This window comes from Salmo trutta, chromosome 27 (genome assembly GCF_901001165.1).
Source record: "Salmo trutta chromosome 27, fSalTru1.1, whole genome shotgun sequence".
Taxonomy (NCBI): Eukaryota; Metazoa; Chordata; class Actinopteri; order Salmoniformes; family Salmonidae; genus Salmo; species Salmo trutta.
This window is the reverse complement of record NC_042983.1, coordinates 37,268,994-37,285,112: the sequence shown is the minus strand read 5'-3', so window position 1 is coordinate 37,285,112 and position 16,119 is coordinate 37,268,994. Positions and strand designations below refer to the sequence as shown.

Genomic DNA, 16,119 nt, shown 5'->3' with positions numbered 1-16,119 from the left:
AAGCACAAGTTTTAAATCAGCAAGGAATTCATGCATAGCTATACAATCTGACTGTAGTTTTGACACAGCCAAATCAACAGTCAGGGCAATAGCATACATAACCGTATCATCCTCATATACATGAAGTTTACAATTTGTGAAGAGAACTTGGCCCAGATTCACAAAACACTTATAATGCAAAAACTTAAGAAGCTTCTTAAGAAAAAAAATAAGAAGTTCATAAGATTCCTCAACAATATTTTAAGATTTAATGATTTTCTTAAGGACTTCTCAAATATCTTCTTACGAATTTCTTAACTGTTTTCTTAAGATGTTTGTTGCTAGTCAACCGATTTAGTTAGCTATCTAGCTAGCAATGGCAATCATGTTAGCATATTTCATACTGAGATTACTGTTCTAAAGCATGTTCTTGGGTTTAAAATAATCAATACTGAAACTTTCAGATGAAGTTTGTGAGTGAATTAAACATGTTCAATTGCTTTCATCAGCTTATTCTCTCACTGCCCTGAGTTTAAGACGAGGGTTTAGCTACCTTGGAATTAAGAAAACAATCCAATAACTTTATTTTCAAGAATCTAATTTCCTCTTAACTTTTTCCTTAAGGAGAAACATAAGAAATAACGCAAGAACATGTCCAATAACCTTTTTGAGGAATAGCAACTTTGCTTAACTTTCTTCATACGTCTATAGTTAAGGAAAAAATGGCAGTTAAGAAGACATTTCTTCTTAAGAAGGTTTTGTGAATCTGGGCCCAGATTCTAAAATCGACTTTATGCACTTCAAGAAATTCAGACTTAACCTCATCAATCACGCTGGTCTGAGTTCTGTCACTAAGATAATCATGAAACCATGAACAGGCGTCAGAGCTCGAGCCTATCGAGGACAACTTAGTCAATACAATAGCGTGATCAACTGTATCAAGAGTTTAGACTGGTCCACAAACAAAGCAGCACATTTCATTTTAGTGTGTAAAGCATCGACAAGATCATTAACTACTAAAGTGGTAGCTGTATTAGTGCTATGCCCAGGACTAAACCCTGATTGGTTTACATTCTAAATACATTTCTCAGATAAAAAAGAGCAAAGTTGTGCATTTACCAAGGATTCTAGAATCTTAGCTAGACAAAGAAGCCTTGAAATGTGGCGATAATGATTAAGATCTCTACTATTCCCGTCCTTATGGAGTAGCAGAACAAGAGCTGAATTCCATAATTTTGGAATATTTCCTGATAACAATGTTAAATAACTAATGTGGGTTATTGAGCCAACAATGATGGGCGCTGCACACTTAGGCAGACCAGGATCCAATTGGTCGCCCCCCCCTGTGGATTTCTTGTTGTCTAATGCTAGCAAAGCATCCAGGACTTATTTTTCTGTAAATAACCTAAAAGAAAAGCTTTGACTATCATTTCTCTGATCATTCAGAAAGTTTCCCCTATCAGCATCCAGCCCAGTATCATTGTGAATAGGCTTAGAAGTTATTCCAAAGAGATAGCCCGCTGAAATAAAATGCTGATTAAATGCATTAATAATGGCATTTTTTTCCCATAATGAGGCCAGTGTCTGAATTAATTTGTTGTGGCAGAGAGGAGGAAGTAGAACCCTTCAGGGATTTGACAGTTATCCAAAATTTAGCCGGGTTCCCATTACAATCTGAAAGAGCGGTTACATAATAATCAGATTTAGCCTTTCTGACTTCTCTTACACAATGATTCCTCAGTTGCTTAAAAGCTTGCCAGTCCGGGCCTAAGCCTGTGTCCCTGGCCTTGACACAAGCGTGATCTCTTTTATTAGCCCCTTCTGATAATTCCGGAGTGTACCAGGCATTCCATCTACCTTTAACCCTTAATTCTTTGAAGGGAGCATGATTATCCACAATAGTATTAAAGACATCTGCAAAAAGTCTGAAAGCTAAATCAGGTTCTGTGATAGCTGAAATACAATCAAGGTCACTAAAATAAAGATCATGTTAAAAAGCCTGTTTGCTGAAGTTTTTAAAGTTCCTCTTTGTGACGACACGAGGTTTAGAATTATGTATTCTCACATTTCTAACACAAACAACTGGGCAATGGTCACTAATATCCTGGGCGAAGACACCAGAAGAAACATATTTAAGTTAAGATAAGATCAATCAGAGTTGACCTTGAAGGATATTTAGGGTTGGGCCGTGAAGGCGTAGTCATCAGCTGGGTTAGGTTTAGATCATTACACATGTCTTTTAGATTGTTTGAAGTCTGCATTTCCCAATCATAATTTAATAACTTCTGATTTAGTAAAAGAAGACACCAAACTAGTTAACTCCTCGAGTGCACAAAGGTTAGCTGAGGGAGGTAGACCCTTATAACAGTTATGGATACATTTTCCCTCAAACAAAGGCTTAAAAATGTCAGTAAAGAGACAGATAAACAATTTTCAATAAGATTGGCCACTCCAACCTCTCTACCCTGTCTGTCAGCTCTGAACACATTATAACCCTCAATATTAATATCAGAATGTCCCCAGAGATCTAAGTTTCAGTCAGTACCAGAATGGCCAGATTCTTGTGCATAGCCCACATCTTGATGTAATCCAGTTTAGGATGTAAACTCCTAATGTTCAGATGTATCAACCCAAGTCCTTTTACGAATCTTTTATTCACATGGAGTCTCCAACTCAAACAAGCTACGTTCAATAGGTGGTTTCAGGCCCTGTCTGATGGTTGATATTGATATAGTTGGTATGGCTAGAAGATTGCGTAGAACTGCACCATTTGGTCTATCCCTAGTAGTAGTAGAGGAGAGAGTAGAAGGTTGGCACCATATGGCCTGAGGCCACAGCCAATGTCAGTATGAGGACCTCTCAGAGTAACCAATGATGGAATGTTATAAACGGACTTACATGGGTTTTGGTTGCCATCGTGCAACAGCCCAAGCCCTCTACATGATTTGAAAAATGAGGGGGTATTCAAGTTTATGGAATTCACATTTCAACTAATAATAATTGGGTGAGCAGAACACAGTGGGCATCTCTTTTGAGCTAACAATAGCAGATCTAAGAGTGGAGTTCAAATGAATTGGTACAAGATTACTGCTGACAACACCCCTGGCAGTATAGACAACAGTATGACGATAACGCTTAGAAAGGATGGGAGGTATTACCTGAGCGGGGCTTGGTCTGTCTCTGAGTCAATATCTTAAACGCAGCCTTGAAATATGAAGAGGGTCCAGACTCCTAGATGGTTTGTGTTCATCATCTCTGTAAAGTATCTTTTGTTTCCAAAAAGTGTGGAAATTGTTAATAACAGTTGTGCCAACAGAGTGGCGGTAGTCTTTAAGCCAGATATGAAGAGCTAAGATTCCTGCTGAACATTTCACAGCCGCCACCCAGCGACGGCACGGGGCCAGAGATAATCGGCTGCTTTTTCTGAGCCTTTCAGGGTGTTGATCAGCTCAATAAAATCCTGTTTCATTTTCTCTGATTTACCCTTTTGATATCATTTAATCCCACATGCACTACGCAGCAGCAGCCCTTGGCTGGACACACGGAATAAACCCTGTGAGATCCTTCACCGTATCCCCCGGGTAGCTCAGGGTTTTTGCTCCAGGAACGAGATGTGCCTCATCATGGAACTACCAATGAGGAAGGTGAATGGCCTTTTCTGTGCCTCCTGGAGGATCGACGGGAGATGGGGGACGGAGGAAGTGCACTATACATTTAGGATGTAGATTGAACCTGAATGAAAATTAAATAGTCAAATGTACTGTATATTGATAGCCGAGTTGAACTCCAACGGATCCTAAGATAGTACAATAATATAACCTTCCATCTGTCCCTAAGACAGAGAGGACTCTGGTCAAAAGGGCTTACGATGGTGTCTTGTCCGAGAGGCCATCACATGGTGTGTCTGACAGACTGCTTCACACCACAGGAAGCCACTGTGGCAACCATGGCTGAGTCGGTCCCCATTCTCCACCATTCTCTCGAAGTATGCACTTGCACACGCTCTCGCATGGGGGCCCTGGTCAAAAGTAGTGCACCCTATTCCCTATATAGTGCACAACTTTTGACCAGGGCCCTCCCTAGGTTGACATTTTGGACGCACCCTTAGTTTAGTTACGGTCACGATTCAGGATGGTCTGTTGTGTTTCAGGATGGTCTGTTGTGTTTCAGGGTGGTCTGTTGTGTTTCAGGGTGGTCTGTTGTGTTTCAGGGTGGTCTGTTGTGTTTCAGGGTGGTCTGTTGTGTTTCAGGATGGTCTGTTGTGTTTCAGGGTGGTCTGTTGTGTTTCAGGGTGGTCTGTTGTGTTTCAGGGTGGTCTGTTGTGATTCAGGGTGGTCTGTTGTGTTTCAGGGTGGTCTGTTGTGATTCAGGGCGGTCTGTTGTGTTTCAGGGCGGTCTGGTGTGTTTCAGGATGGTCTGGTGTGTTTCAGGATGGTCTGTTGTGTTTCAGGATGGTCTGTTGTGTTTCAGGATGGTCTGTTGTGTTTCAGGATGGTCTGTTGTGTTTCAGGGTGGTCTGTTGTGTTTCAGGGTGGTCTGTTGTGTTTCAGGATGGTCTGTTGTGTTTCAGGGTGGTCTGTTGTGTTTCAGGGTGGTCTGTTGTGTTTCAGGATGGTCTGTTGTGTTTCAGGATGGTCTGGTGTGATTCAGGATGGTGTGGTGTGATTCAGGATGGTGTGATGTATTTACTGTACCTGCGCCTGAGAGAGGAAAGGAGGGCTGAAGACAGGTAGATTGCCGTACAGGCTGCTTGGCTTCTCAAACTGACTCCTGATGTGGTACTGGCCTGGACCTGGCACTCCCTACAGACAGACAGAGAGAGACAGAGACAGAGAGAGAGACAGAGAGAGAGAGACACAGAGACAGACAGAGACAGAGAGAGACAGAGAGAGAGACACAGAGAGAGAGAGAGAGAGAGAGAGAGAGAGAGATTGATAAACTCCCATATCTACTGGGTGAAATACCACAGTGTGCCATCACAGCAGTAAGATTTGTGACCTGTTGCCACAAGAAAAGGTCAACCAGTGAAGAACAAACACCATTGTAAATCCAACCCATATTTATGTTGATTTTCCCTTTTGTACTTTAACCATTTGAACATCGTTACAACACTGTATATATACATAATATGACATTTGTAATGTCTTTATTCTTTTGGAACTTCTGTGAGTGTAACGTTTACTGTTCATTTTTATTGTTTATTTCACTTTTGTATATTATCTACCTCACTTGCTTTGGCAATGTTAACACATGCTTCCCATGCCAATAAAGCCCATTGAATTGAATTGAGCAATTGGTTTATCCCGAGAGGGAGATAGGAAGATAGAGCAGCTTGGTGATTTTGGATGCCATCTGAGCCCTTCCAGCTGAGGACTGCAGAGGTGAGGACTGCAGAGGTGAGGACGGCAGAGGTGAGGACGGTAGAGGTGAGGACGGCAGAGGTGAGGACGGCAGAGGTGAGGACTGCAGAGGTGAGGACTGCAGAGGTGAGGACTGCAGAGGTGAGGACTGCAGAGGTGAGGACGGCAGAGGTGAGGACGGTAGAGGTGAGGACGGCAGAGGTGAGGACGGCAGAGGTGAGGACGGCAGAGGTGAGGACGGCAGAGGTGAGGACGGCAGAGGTGAGGACTGCAGAGGTGAGGACTGCAGAGGTGAGGACTGCAGAGGTGAGGATTGCAGAGGTGAGGACTGCAGAGGTGAGGACGGCAGAGGTGAGGACGGCAGAGGTGAGGACGGCAGAGGTGAGGACGGCAGAGGTGAGGACTGCAGAGGTGAGGACGGCAGAGGTGAGGACTGCAGAGGTGAGGACTGCAGAAGTGAGGATTGCAGAGGTGAGAAAAGTAGATGAGTGAATTATAAAGATGAACATTCCGAGCGGGCGGAGATGGAGACTGAGCGAGGGATGTCAGAAGAAGAATAACCTACCTCTGATTAGACATTAGTAGGGCTGCATCCCAAATGGCACCGTATTCCCTTTGAACTACTATTGACAAGGGCCTGGTGCACTATCTAGGGAACAAGATGCCATTTGGGATGCAACCCTGGGTTGCAGTGCGGGGAGTGGAGTGGGCCATTAGACTGAAGTCCTCCTCCCCATACAGGCCCTTCCACCCTCCCCAGGAGCCATGTCCCACATGTCCTCCACACTACTGCATGATGTAAAGACCATCAGAGTTCCACATGTCCTCCACACTACTGCATGATGTAGAGACCATCAGAGTTCCACATGTCCTCCACACTACTGCATGATGTAGAGACCATCAGAGTTCCACATGTCCTCCACACTACTGCATGATGTAGAGACCATCAGAGTTCCACATGTCCTCCACACTACTACATGATGTAGAGACCATCAGAGTTCCACATGTCCTCCACACTGCTGCATGATGTAAAGACCATCAGAGTTCCACATGTCCTCCACACTACTGCATGATGTAGAGACCATCAGAGTTCCACATGTCCTCCACACTACTGCATGATGTAGAGACCATCAGAGTCACAAGACTGATGTTACAGTGAGGGAAAAAAGTATTTGATCCCCTGCTGATTTTGTACGTTTGCCCACTGACAAAGAAATTATCAGTCTATAATTTTAATGGTAGGTTTATTTGAACAGTGAGAGACAGAATAACAACAAAAAAATCCAGAAAAACGCATGTCAAAAATGTTATAAAATGATTTGCATTTTAATGAGGGAAATAAGTATTTGACCCCTCTGAAAACATGACTTAGTACTTGGTGGCAAAACCCTTGTTGGCAATCACAGAGGTCAGACGTTTCTTGTAGTTGGCCACCAGGTTTGCACACATCTCAGGAGGGATTTTGTCCCACTCCTCTTTGCAGATCTTCTCCAAGTCATTAAAGGTGTTGAGGCTGACGTTTGGCAACTCGAACCTTCAGCTCCCTCCACAGATTTTCTATGGGATTAAGGTCTGGAGACTGGCTAGGCCACTCCAGGACCTTGATGTTCTTCTTCTTGAGCCCCTCCTTTGTTGACTTGGCCATGTGTTTTGAGTCATTGTCATGCTGGAATACCCATCCACAACCCATTTTCAATGCCCTGGCTGAGGGAAGGAGGTTCTCACCCAAGATTTGACGGTACATGGCCCCGTCCATCGTCCCTTTGATGCGGTGAAGTTGTCCTGCCCCCTTAGCAGAAAAACACCCCCAAAGCATAATGTTTCCACCTCCATGTTTGACGGTGGGGACGGTATTCTTGGGGTCATAGGCAGCATTCCTCCTCCTCCAAACATGGCGAGTTGAGTTGATGCCAAAGAGCTCCATTTTGGTCTCATCTGACCACAACACTTTCTCCCAGTTGTCCTCTGAATCATTCAGATGTTCATTGGCAAACTTCAGACGGGCATGTATATTTGCTTTCTTGAGCAGGGGAACCTTGCGGGCGCTGCAGGATTTCAGTCCTTCACGGCATAGTGTGTTACCAATTGTTTTCTTGGTGACTATGGTCCCAGCTGCCTTGAGATCATTGACAAGATCCTCCCGTGTAGTTCTGGGCTGATTCCTCACCGTTCTCATGATCATTGCAACTCCACGAGGTGAGATCTTGCATGGAGCCTCAGGCTGAGGGAGATCGACAGTTATTTTGTGTTTCTTCCATTTGCGAATAATCGCACCAACTGTTGTCACCTTCTCACCAAGCTGCTTGGTGATGGTCTTGTAGCCCATTCCAGCCTTGTGTAGGTCTACAATCTTGTCCCTGACATCCTTGGAGAGCTCTTTGGTTTTGGCCATGGTGGAGAGTTTGGAATCTGATTGATTGATTGCTTCTGTGGACAGGTGTCTTTTATACAGGTAACAAGCTGAGATTAGGAGCACTCCCTTTAAGAGTGTGCTCCTAACCTCAGCTCGTTACCTGTATAAAAGACACCTGGGAGCCAGAAATCTTTCTGATTGAGAGGGGGTCAAATACTTATTTCCCTCATTAAAATGCAAATCAATTTATAACATTTTTGATATGGGTCTTTCTGGATTTTTTTGTTGTTATTCTGTCTCTCACTGTTCAAATAAACCTACCATTAAAATTATAGACTGATCATTTCTTTGTCAGTGGTCAAACGTACAAAATCAGCAGGGGATCAAATACTTTTTTCCCTCACTGTAGATGCATGAACACACAAACACACACACAGACATATAAACACACACACTGAGAAACCAAGCTGCACACAAAGTAAGAAAACATATACTCAGAGGAAAATTTGTTCACTAAGCAAGCACACACACACACACACACACACACACACACACACACACACACACACACACACACAGACACACAGACACACACACAGACATATAAACACAGCATGCGCATATACACACACACACACACACACACACACACACACACACACACACACACACACACACACACACACATATAAACACACACACACACACACCTCTTTGGTGGGCAAATACATTGGAAGCGGTGAGGAATAATGATGTCTGGGAGAATGAATGTGGTCGCTGTGTGTGCAGCTTCTGTTTATAGACGTCTGCTGCCAACTCTTTAGAGGTCAACTAAAGACTGCCACTGTCTACATTTCACAGCAGAATACCTCCAGCCAGCACATCCAATCCTACACCCTCCTGTGTATGGGTCCTATGGGCTCTGGTCATTAGTGATACTATAAAAGGAACTGGTTGCCATTTGGGATGCAACCACGGGCATTGGTAGAACTACGGAGAGGTCTTGGTAGAACTACGGAGAGGTATTGGTAGACCTACGGAGAGGTCTTGGTAGACCTACGGAGAGGTCTTGGTAGACCTACGGAGAGGTCTTGGGAGACCTACGGAGAGGTCTTGTACGGAGAGGTCTTGGTAGAACTACGGAGAGGTCTTGGTAGAACTACGGAGAGGTCTTGGTAGAACTACGGAGAGGTCTTGGTAGAACTACGGAGAGGTCTTGGTAGAACTACGGAGAGGTCTTGGTAGAATTACGGAGAGGTCTTGGTAGACCTACGGAGAGGTCTTTGTAGAACTACGGAGAGGTCTTGGGAGACCTACGGAGAGGTCTTGGTAGAACTACGGAGAGGTCTTGGTAGACCTACAGAGGTATGTAGGTATCCAGGTACCAGGGCTGGGGTCTGTCCCATTTCAATTCAGTCAATTCAGGAACTAAAATTTGAATTGCATTTTTTTCCTTCTCTTTGAAAAGCATTGGTGAATTTTCCCATTGATGAATTGACTGAATTGAAATGGAATTGACAGTATACAGTGCAGGGTTGGGGTCCAATTCCAATCGAAGTCCGTAAATTCAGAAAGTAAACTGAAATTCCAATTCAATAATAGACTTGATAAACTGAAAAGGAGAAGCTACTTATTTCAAATCTGAATTCTGAATTCAGTGACTTCAACTGAATTGAGTAATTCCTTGGGTGTCCATGGTGTGTGTCCGTACTAATAATTACCCATCTGCCAGGGGGGCGGTGCCGTGCCAGTCCCTCTCTAATGATGATGGATGGAAGCCCAGACACCACTGGGGGATCCACAGCAGGGGACACACATCGTGGGGCAGCCACACACACGCCCCAGTCTGACCATACCGCACCTCCCCTCACCGCAAAACACGGTGGTCTGAAGTATACAGTTCAAAAAGAGACGGAGTCAACTTGGACTGTTTGTTCTGTCTTGGATGTACTAATTCTACTGTTGTTTCTGTGTTCTTTAACTGTAATATAATATACATATTATACATATGTATATACAAATGTGTTAAGTTGTAATAAACGTGTAAAGATTGAATAAATAGTTGAAGGTATCATTTCAGTAGCCTTCCTCCTGGAAATAAAGGGAGGTATAAAAGTCAAACACCCCTTTAATAAGTATGTCACATTTAATTCCTCCAGCCTATTTGAACACCATCAAGCATCATTACCAAGCTACCAACATCTATACCACCTTTAATAAGTATGTCACATGTAATTCCTCCAGCCTATTTGAACACCATCAAGCATCATTACCAAGCTACCAACATCTCTACCACCTTTAATAAGTATGTCACATGTAATTCCTCCAGCCTATTTGAACACCATCAAGCATCATTACCAAGCTACCAACATCTCTACCACCTTTGTGCAATCAAGTTCATTTGCAGGTCACGGAGTAGATTGAAGTTGCCCCTAGATTATGATCTTGGGTCAGTTTTGCATTTACCCCACTAATGCTTAATGTTAGGATTCAGGGAGGGAAGCTGTTCCTAGACCTATAACCTTGGAGAAACTTCACCCCGGAACACTGATCACATTGTATTAGCAGGTAGTGCACAAGCTCCGTCCAAATGTGAAGCTTGAATGCCCTCTAGTGGTACATGATATAACTGAGACAGGAAGCTGAAAGTAGAACACTACAGTGTCACGCATGCAATAAGCGTTTCATGGGAAAGACATGGGGAAAGGAAATGAGATGAGAGGAGAGGAGAGGGGGGAGAGGAGAGGGGAGGGGAGGGGAGGAAAGGAGAAGGGAGGAGAGAAGAGTGGAGGAAGAAACACAGATAGGGAAAGCAAAGGAAAGGAGAGGGGAGGGGAGAAAAGGGGAGGGGAGGAAGACACAGATAGTGAAAGCAAAGGAAAGGAGAGGAGAGGAAAGCCAGAGCAAGGCTGGAGACATTCCAGAAAAAAACATGCAAACAAATAGCTGTTGTGACTAATGAAAATAATATTTCATCTGAGATTGAAAAATATATCTTTCTATGATCTTGAAGAGAAGAATAACACTCCAACACTCCAGTCCCTGAGGATTGTTGCTGTTGGAGATCTGCTCCTCTGAATTTATGGGACTAGGAGAGAGCAGTTTCCTTTCCAGCAGGGATGGAACACACTCTAAGGCCCCTTCCAGAGCTTCTAGATTGGCACAGTGCTGACTTACTGTCTCACTAGGAGAGGGTTGGGAGTGCTTACTCCATGCCCCCATCCTTTCCTCCCTCCCTCCTTACCTCCCTCCCTCCCTCCTATCCTCTCTCCCTCCCTCCCTCCCTGCCTGCCTCCCTCCCTCCGATCCTCTCTCTTTCCCTCCCTCCCATCCTCTCTCTTTCTCCCTCCCTCCTATCTTCTCTCCCTCCCTCCCTCTTTCTCCCTCCCTCCCGCTCTTCCTCCCTCCCTGCCTGCCTCCCTCCCTCCGATCCTCTCTCTCCCTCCCTCCTATCCTCTCTCTTTCTCCCTCCCGCCCTCCTATCCTCTCTCTATCTTCTCTCCCTCCCTCCCTCCCTCCTACACTCTCCCCCTCCCTTCCTCTCTCCCTCCCTCCCTCAGGCTCCCTTAACCTTAAAGCTGTCCGCTGAACAGACAGCACACTCCCCCCTCAGCCCCAAAAGGCCCTTTGAGAATGGTAGGAAGCTGATGTCACCAGTAGTGCTTTCCCCCCATTCCGGTCACTCCCTCTCATTCTCAACGCAGTGCATTCAAACATGCTTAGCGTTGCTCCTCCAGTCTAGTCTAGGTGTGGACCATACTCCAAGTCTTATGCTAGCTAGCTCGGCCTGCTCTAGCTTTATGGAACCTGTAGCATTTCAAGTAGCACTATGAAAGAGGGACGAGAGAGACTAGAAGTGTCACTGTGCTGATGATGATTGGGGTTGTTACAGTATGGCGACGTGGCATCACTGGTATGGACACATCCCCTAAGGAGTTACCTTCTTCTCCTCCTGCAAGGTGACAATCTCGTGGTAGCGCGGGACAACCAGCTCGGCCCGACTCTTCTGCCCCTTCCTCACATTGACGTTCTCGTACTCCGTCGTGGAATACCTGCGGATGGACGTGGGATAGGTGGAGGAAATGGGAAGTGTATTTTTCAGCAGCTCTTAAGCTTTTAGGAGGGAGGATTTATTTCCCCTGTCAATCATCTCCAAATGACCCTGTCAAAATCCAATCCAATTTTATTTGTCACATGCTTCGTAAACAACAGCTCTAGACTAACAGTGAAATGCTTACTTACGGGCCGTTTCCAACCCTGTTAATCACATCTATCTGGGAATGGGAGAGGATGGGAGAGGATGGGAGAGGACTGATTTACACGTCCAAGCCAAGCTCAATTGAAGAGAGTGGGGGATGTGATGGCTGGGGGAACGCAGGTGCCCTCCCTACTATTGAGCTGTTGAAGCCTTTCAAATAACTATGTCGGGAGGATGCCCACAATATCCAAAAGTGCTTAGTAAGACTCATTCTCACTCACCATCAATAATACTGTCAGGAAGTGCATTGTAAACAATGTTAGACTTTAATTTTACTTTGGAGGCAAAAATGACTGAATAGTGGAGCGTATATCCTGTGTTGTCATTTAGCCTGAGTGGATTTCGATAAAGAGGAAAACGAATGCACATTTCAGGGAATTTGATCATGTTGTACCAATTGCCTATACAGTTGAAGTCGGAAGTTTAAGTACATACACTTATGCTGGAGTCATTAAAACTCGTTTTTTCAACCACTCCACAAATTTATTGTTAACGAACTAGTTTTGGCAAGTCGCTTAGGACATCTACTTTGTGCATGACACAAGTAATTTTCCAACAATTGTTTACAGACAGATTATTTCACTTATAATTCACTGTATCACAATTCCAGTGGGTCAGAAGTTTACATACACTAAGTTGACTGTGCCTTTAAACAACTTGAAAAATTCCAGAAAATTATGTCATGGCTTGAGAAGCTTCTGATTAATTGACTTAATTTGAATCAATTGGAGGTGTACCTGTGGATGTATTTCAAGGCCTACCTTCAAACTCAGTGCCTCTTTGCTTGACATCATGGGAAAATCAAAAGAAAATCAGCCAAGAGCCTCAGAAAAAAAATTGTAGACTTCTACAAGTCTGCTTCATCCAGCAATTTCCAAATGCCTGAAGGTACCACGTTCATCAGTATAAACACCATGGGACCACACAGCCATCATACCGCTCAGGAAGGAGACGCATTCTGTCTCTTAGAGATGAACGTACTTTGGTGCAAAAAATGCAAATGAATCCCAGAACAACAGCAACGGACCTTGTGAAGATGCTGGAGGAAACAGGTACAAAAGTCCTGTATCGACATAACCTGAAAGGCAGCTCAGCAAGGAAGAAGCCACTGCTCCAAAACCGCCATAAAAAAGCCAGACTACGCTTTGCAACTGCATAAAGATCGTACTTTTTGGAGAAATGTCCTCTGGTTTGATGAAACAAAAATAGAACTGTATGGCAATAATGACCATTGTTATGTTTGGAGGAAAAAGGGGGAGGCTTGCAAGCCGAAGAACACCATCCCAACCGTGACGCACGGGGGTGGCAGCATCATGTTGTGTGGGTAGTTTGCTGCAGGAGGGACTGGTGCACTTAACAAAATAGATGGCATCATGAGGTAGGAAAATTATGTGGATATATTGAAGCAACATCTCAAGACATCAGTCAGGAAGTTAAAGCCTGGTCGCAAATGGGTCTTCCAAATGGACAATGACCCCAAGCATACTTCCAAAGTTGTGGCAAAATGGCTTAAGGAAAACAAAGTCAAATTATTGGAGTGGCCATCACAAAGCCCTGACCTCAATCCTATAGAAAAGTTGTGGGCAGAACTGAAAAAGCATGTATGAGCAAGGAGGCATACAAACCTGACTCAGTTACACCAGCTCTGTCAGGAGGAATGGGCAAAAATTCACCCAACTTATTGTGGGAAGCTTGTGGAAGGCTACCCAAAAATAAAAGCTGAAATAAATCATTCTCTCTACTATTATTCTGACATTTCACATTCTTAAAATAAAGTGGTGATCCTAACTGAACTAAGACTGGGAATTTTTACTAAGATTAAATGTCAGGAATTGTGAAAAACTGAGTTTAAATGCATTTGGCTAAGGTGTATGTAAACTTCCGACTTCAACTGTAGATGTGTGACTGCCGTGGTCCGATGGATCTGAGCCACTGGAATGGAGAAGGCTAGGTGTGTGTTTAGTAGCAGAGAAGTGTTCGATGTGAGGAGAGGCAGACAGCACTCACTCTTCAGGATCATATTGCCCTGGTCCAGGGCCCTCTACCCCCTTCACCTCGCCTCGCTTCCCTGTCATCTTCCCAAAATGGACGCCTTTGTACTTCAGAGAGAAGCTGGTTTCTGCCTGTGGAAATAAAACAGTGACGATGGAGGGGGGTTGTTTCTATTTTAGAATGGTGTTTTTTGCTTAGCTTTCTTTAAGATGGGATGATGAATTTCCACTAAATGTCAGTATATTTCAGAACAGCTGAGATTCAGCGACCAGTAATCTCTTTCCTTTACAACCTCCCTCACTTTTACTCTGGCATTTGAGATATGGCACAGGGGCTATTAACACAAGAATGACAATAAAGACAGTTCTGGAAATGAGCGGCCCTTTTCTAAGTAATCATGGGTTCAGAATGACATGGCAGGTTTGAATTTCAATCAGCGACACACGAACAGTAACTGAATGTCAGTCAACAACACAGGCTGCATCCAATTTGCGAACACTACAAACTTATCTTTAACAAAAATACTGTCTAACAAAATGGTACCAAAATCTCCTAAAGCAAACCAAAGCAACTCAGGATATAAGTAACTTAGTCTGCTTTGAAATGAATTGTACACTGTGATGCATATTGAGGTTAGGAAAAAAAGGTTTATTCATCAGACAGCCAATAGATCAGTGTTGCCCAAACAAGTCTTATCAGCACAGTTTTCCCTGTTTTGAAAGAATGCCATTAGACAGCTACTTAACTCCATGACCTGATAAACTTGGTGGTTAAAAACACATGTCAGTCAGGAGATTTAAAGCCTTTAAAGACAAGGAGTGAGAGGGAGAGGAAAAAAGGAATTAATTGATGCACTCTTGATAACCCTAAATCACTGAGCTCTTTCTGTCAGTCTGGAGTGTTGATATAACCTACCTGACTAATCTCTTTCTGCCAGCCTCGAAGGTTGATATAACCTACCTGACTAATCTATTTCTGTCAGCCTGGAGTGTTGATATAACCTACCTGACTAATCTCTTTCTGCCAGCCTGGAGTGTTGATATAACCTACCTGACTAATCTCTTTCTGCCAGCCTGGAGTGTTGATATAACCTACCTGACTAATCTCTTTCTGCCAGCCTGGAGTGTTGATATAACCTACCTGACTAATCTCTTTCTGCCAGCCTGAAGTGTTGATATAACCTACCTGACTAATCTCTTTCTGCCAGCCTGGAGTGTTGATATAACCTACCTGACTAATCTCTTTCTGCCAGCCTGGAGTGTTGATATAACCTACCTGACTAATCTCTTTCTGCCAGCCTGGAGTGTTGATATAACCTACCTGACTAATCTCTTTCTGTCAGCCTGGAGTGTTGATATAACCTACCTGACTAATCTCTTTCTGCCAGCCTCGAAGGTTGATATAACCTACCTGACTAATCTCTTTCTGCCAGCCTCGAAGGTTGATATAACCTACCTGACTAATCTCTTTCTGCCAGCCTGGAGTGTTGATATAACCTACCTGACTAATCTCTTTCTGCCAGCCTGGAGTGTTGATATAACCTACCTGACTAATCTCTTTCTGCCAGCCTCAAAGGTTGATATAACCTACCTGATTAATCTCTTTCTGCCAGCCTGGAGTGTTGATATAACCTACCTGACTAATCTCTTTCTGCCAGCCTGGAGTGTTGATATAACCTACCTGACTAATCTCTTTCTGCCAGCCTGGAGTGTTGATATAACCTACCTGATTAATCTCTTTCTGCCAGCCTCGAAGGTTGATATAACCTACCTGACTAATCTCTTTCTGTCAGCCTGGAGTGTTGATATAACCTACCTGATTAATCTCTTTCTGCCAGCCTGGAGTGTTGATATAACCTACCTGACTAATCTCTTTCTGCCAGCCTGGAGTGTTGATATAACCTACCTGACTAATCTCTTTCTGCCAGCCTGGAGTGTTGATATAACCTACCTGACTAATCTTTTTCTGCCAGCCTGGAGTGTTGATATAACCTACCTGACTAATCTCTTTCTGCCAGCCTGGAGTGTTGATATAACCTACCTGACTAATCTCTTTCTGCCAGCCTGGAGTGTTGATATAACCTACCTGATTAATCTCTTTCTGCCAGCCTCGAAGGTTGATATAACCTACCTGACTAATCTCTTTCTGTCAGCCTGGAGTGTTGATATAACCTACCT

The 16,119-nt window shown here is 44.0% G+C and overlaps 1 protein-coding gene across 1 annotated transcript in view; it reads right to left on the bottom strand.

The window, feature by feature from the left end:
* Positions 1–16,119, bottom strand: part of stpg2 (sperm-tail PG-rich repeat containing 2) — a 73,621-nt gene that overhangs the window by 53,808 nt on the left and 3,694 nt on the right. The window contains exons 5-7 of the mRNA XM_029717972.1: positions 13,958–14,073; positions 11,633–11,744; positions 4,674–4,781 (exon numbers count right to left, since the gene is read on the bottom strand). Of these exons, the coding sequence (XP_029573832.1) occupies positions 4,674–4,781; positions 11,633–11,744; positions 13,958–14,073 (336 nt within the window). The remainder of the gene's footprint in view (positions 1–4,673; positions 4,782–11,632; positions 11,745–13,957; positions 14,074–16,119) is intronic.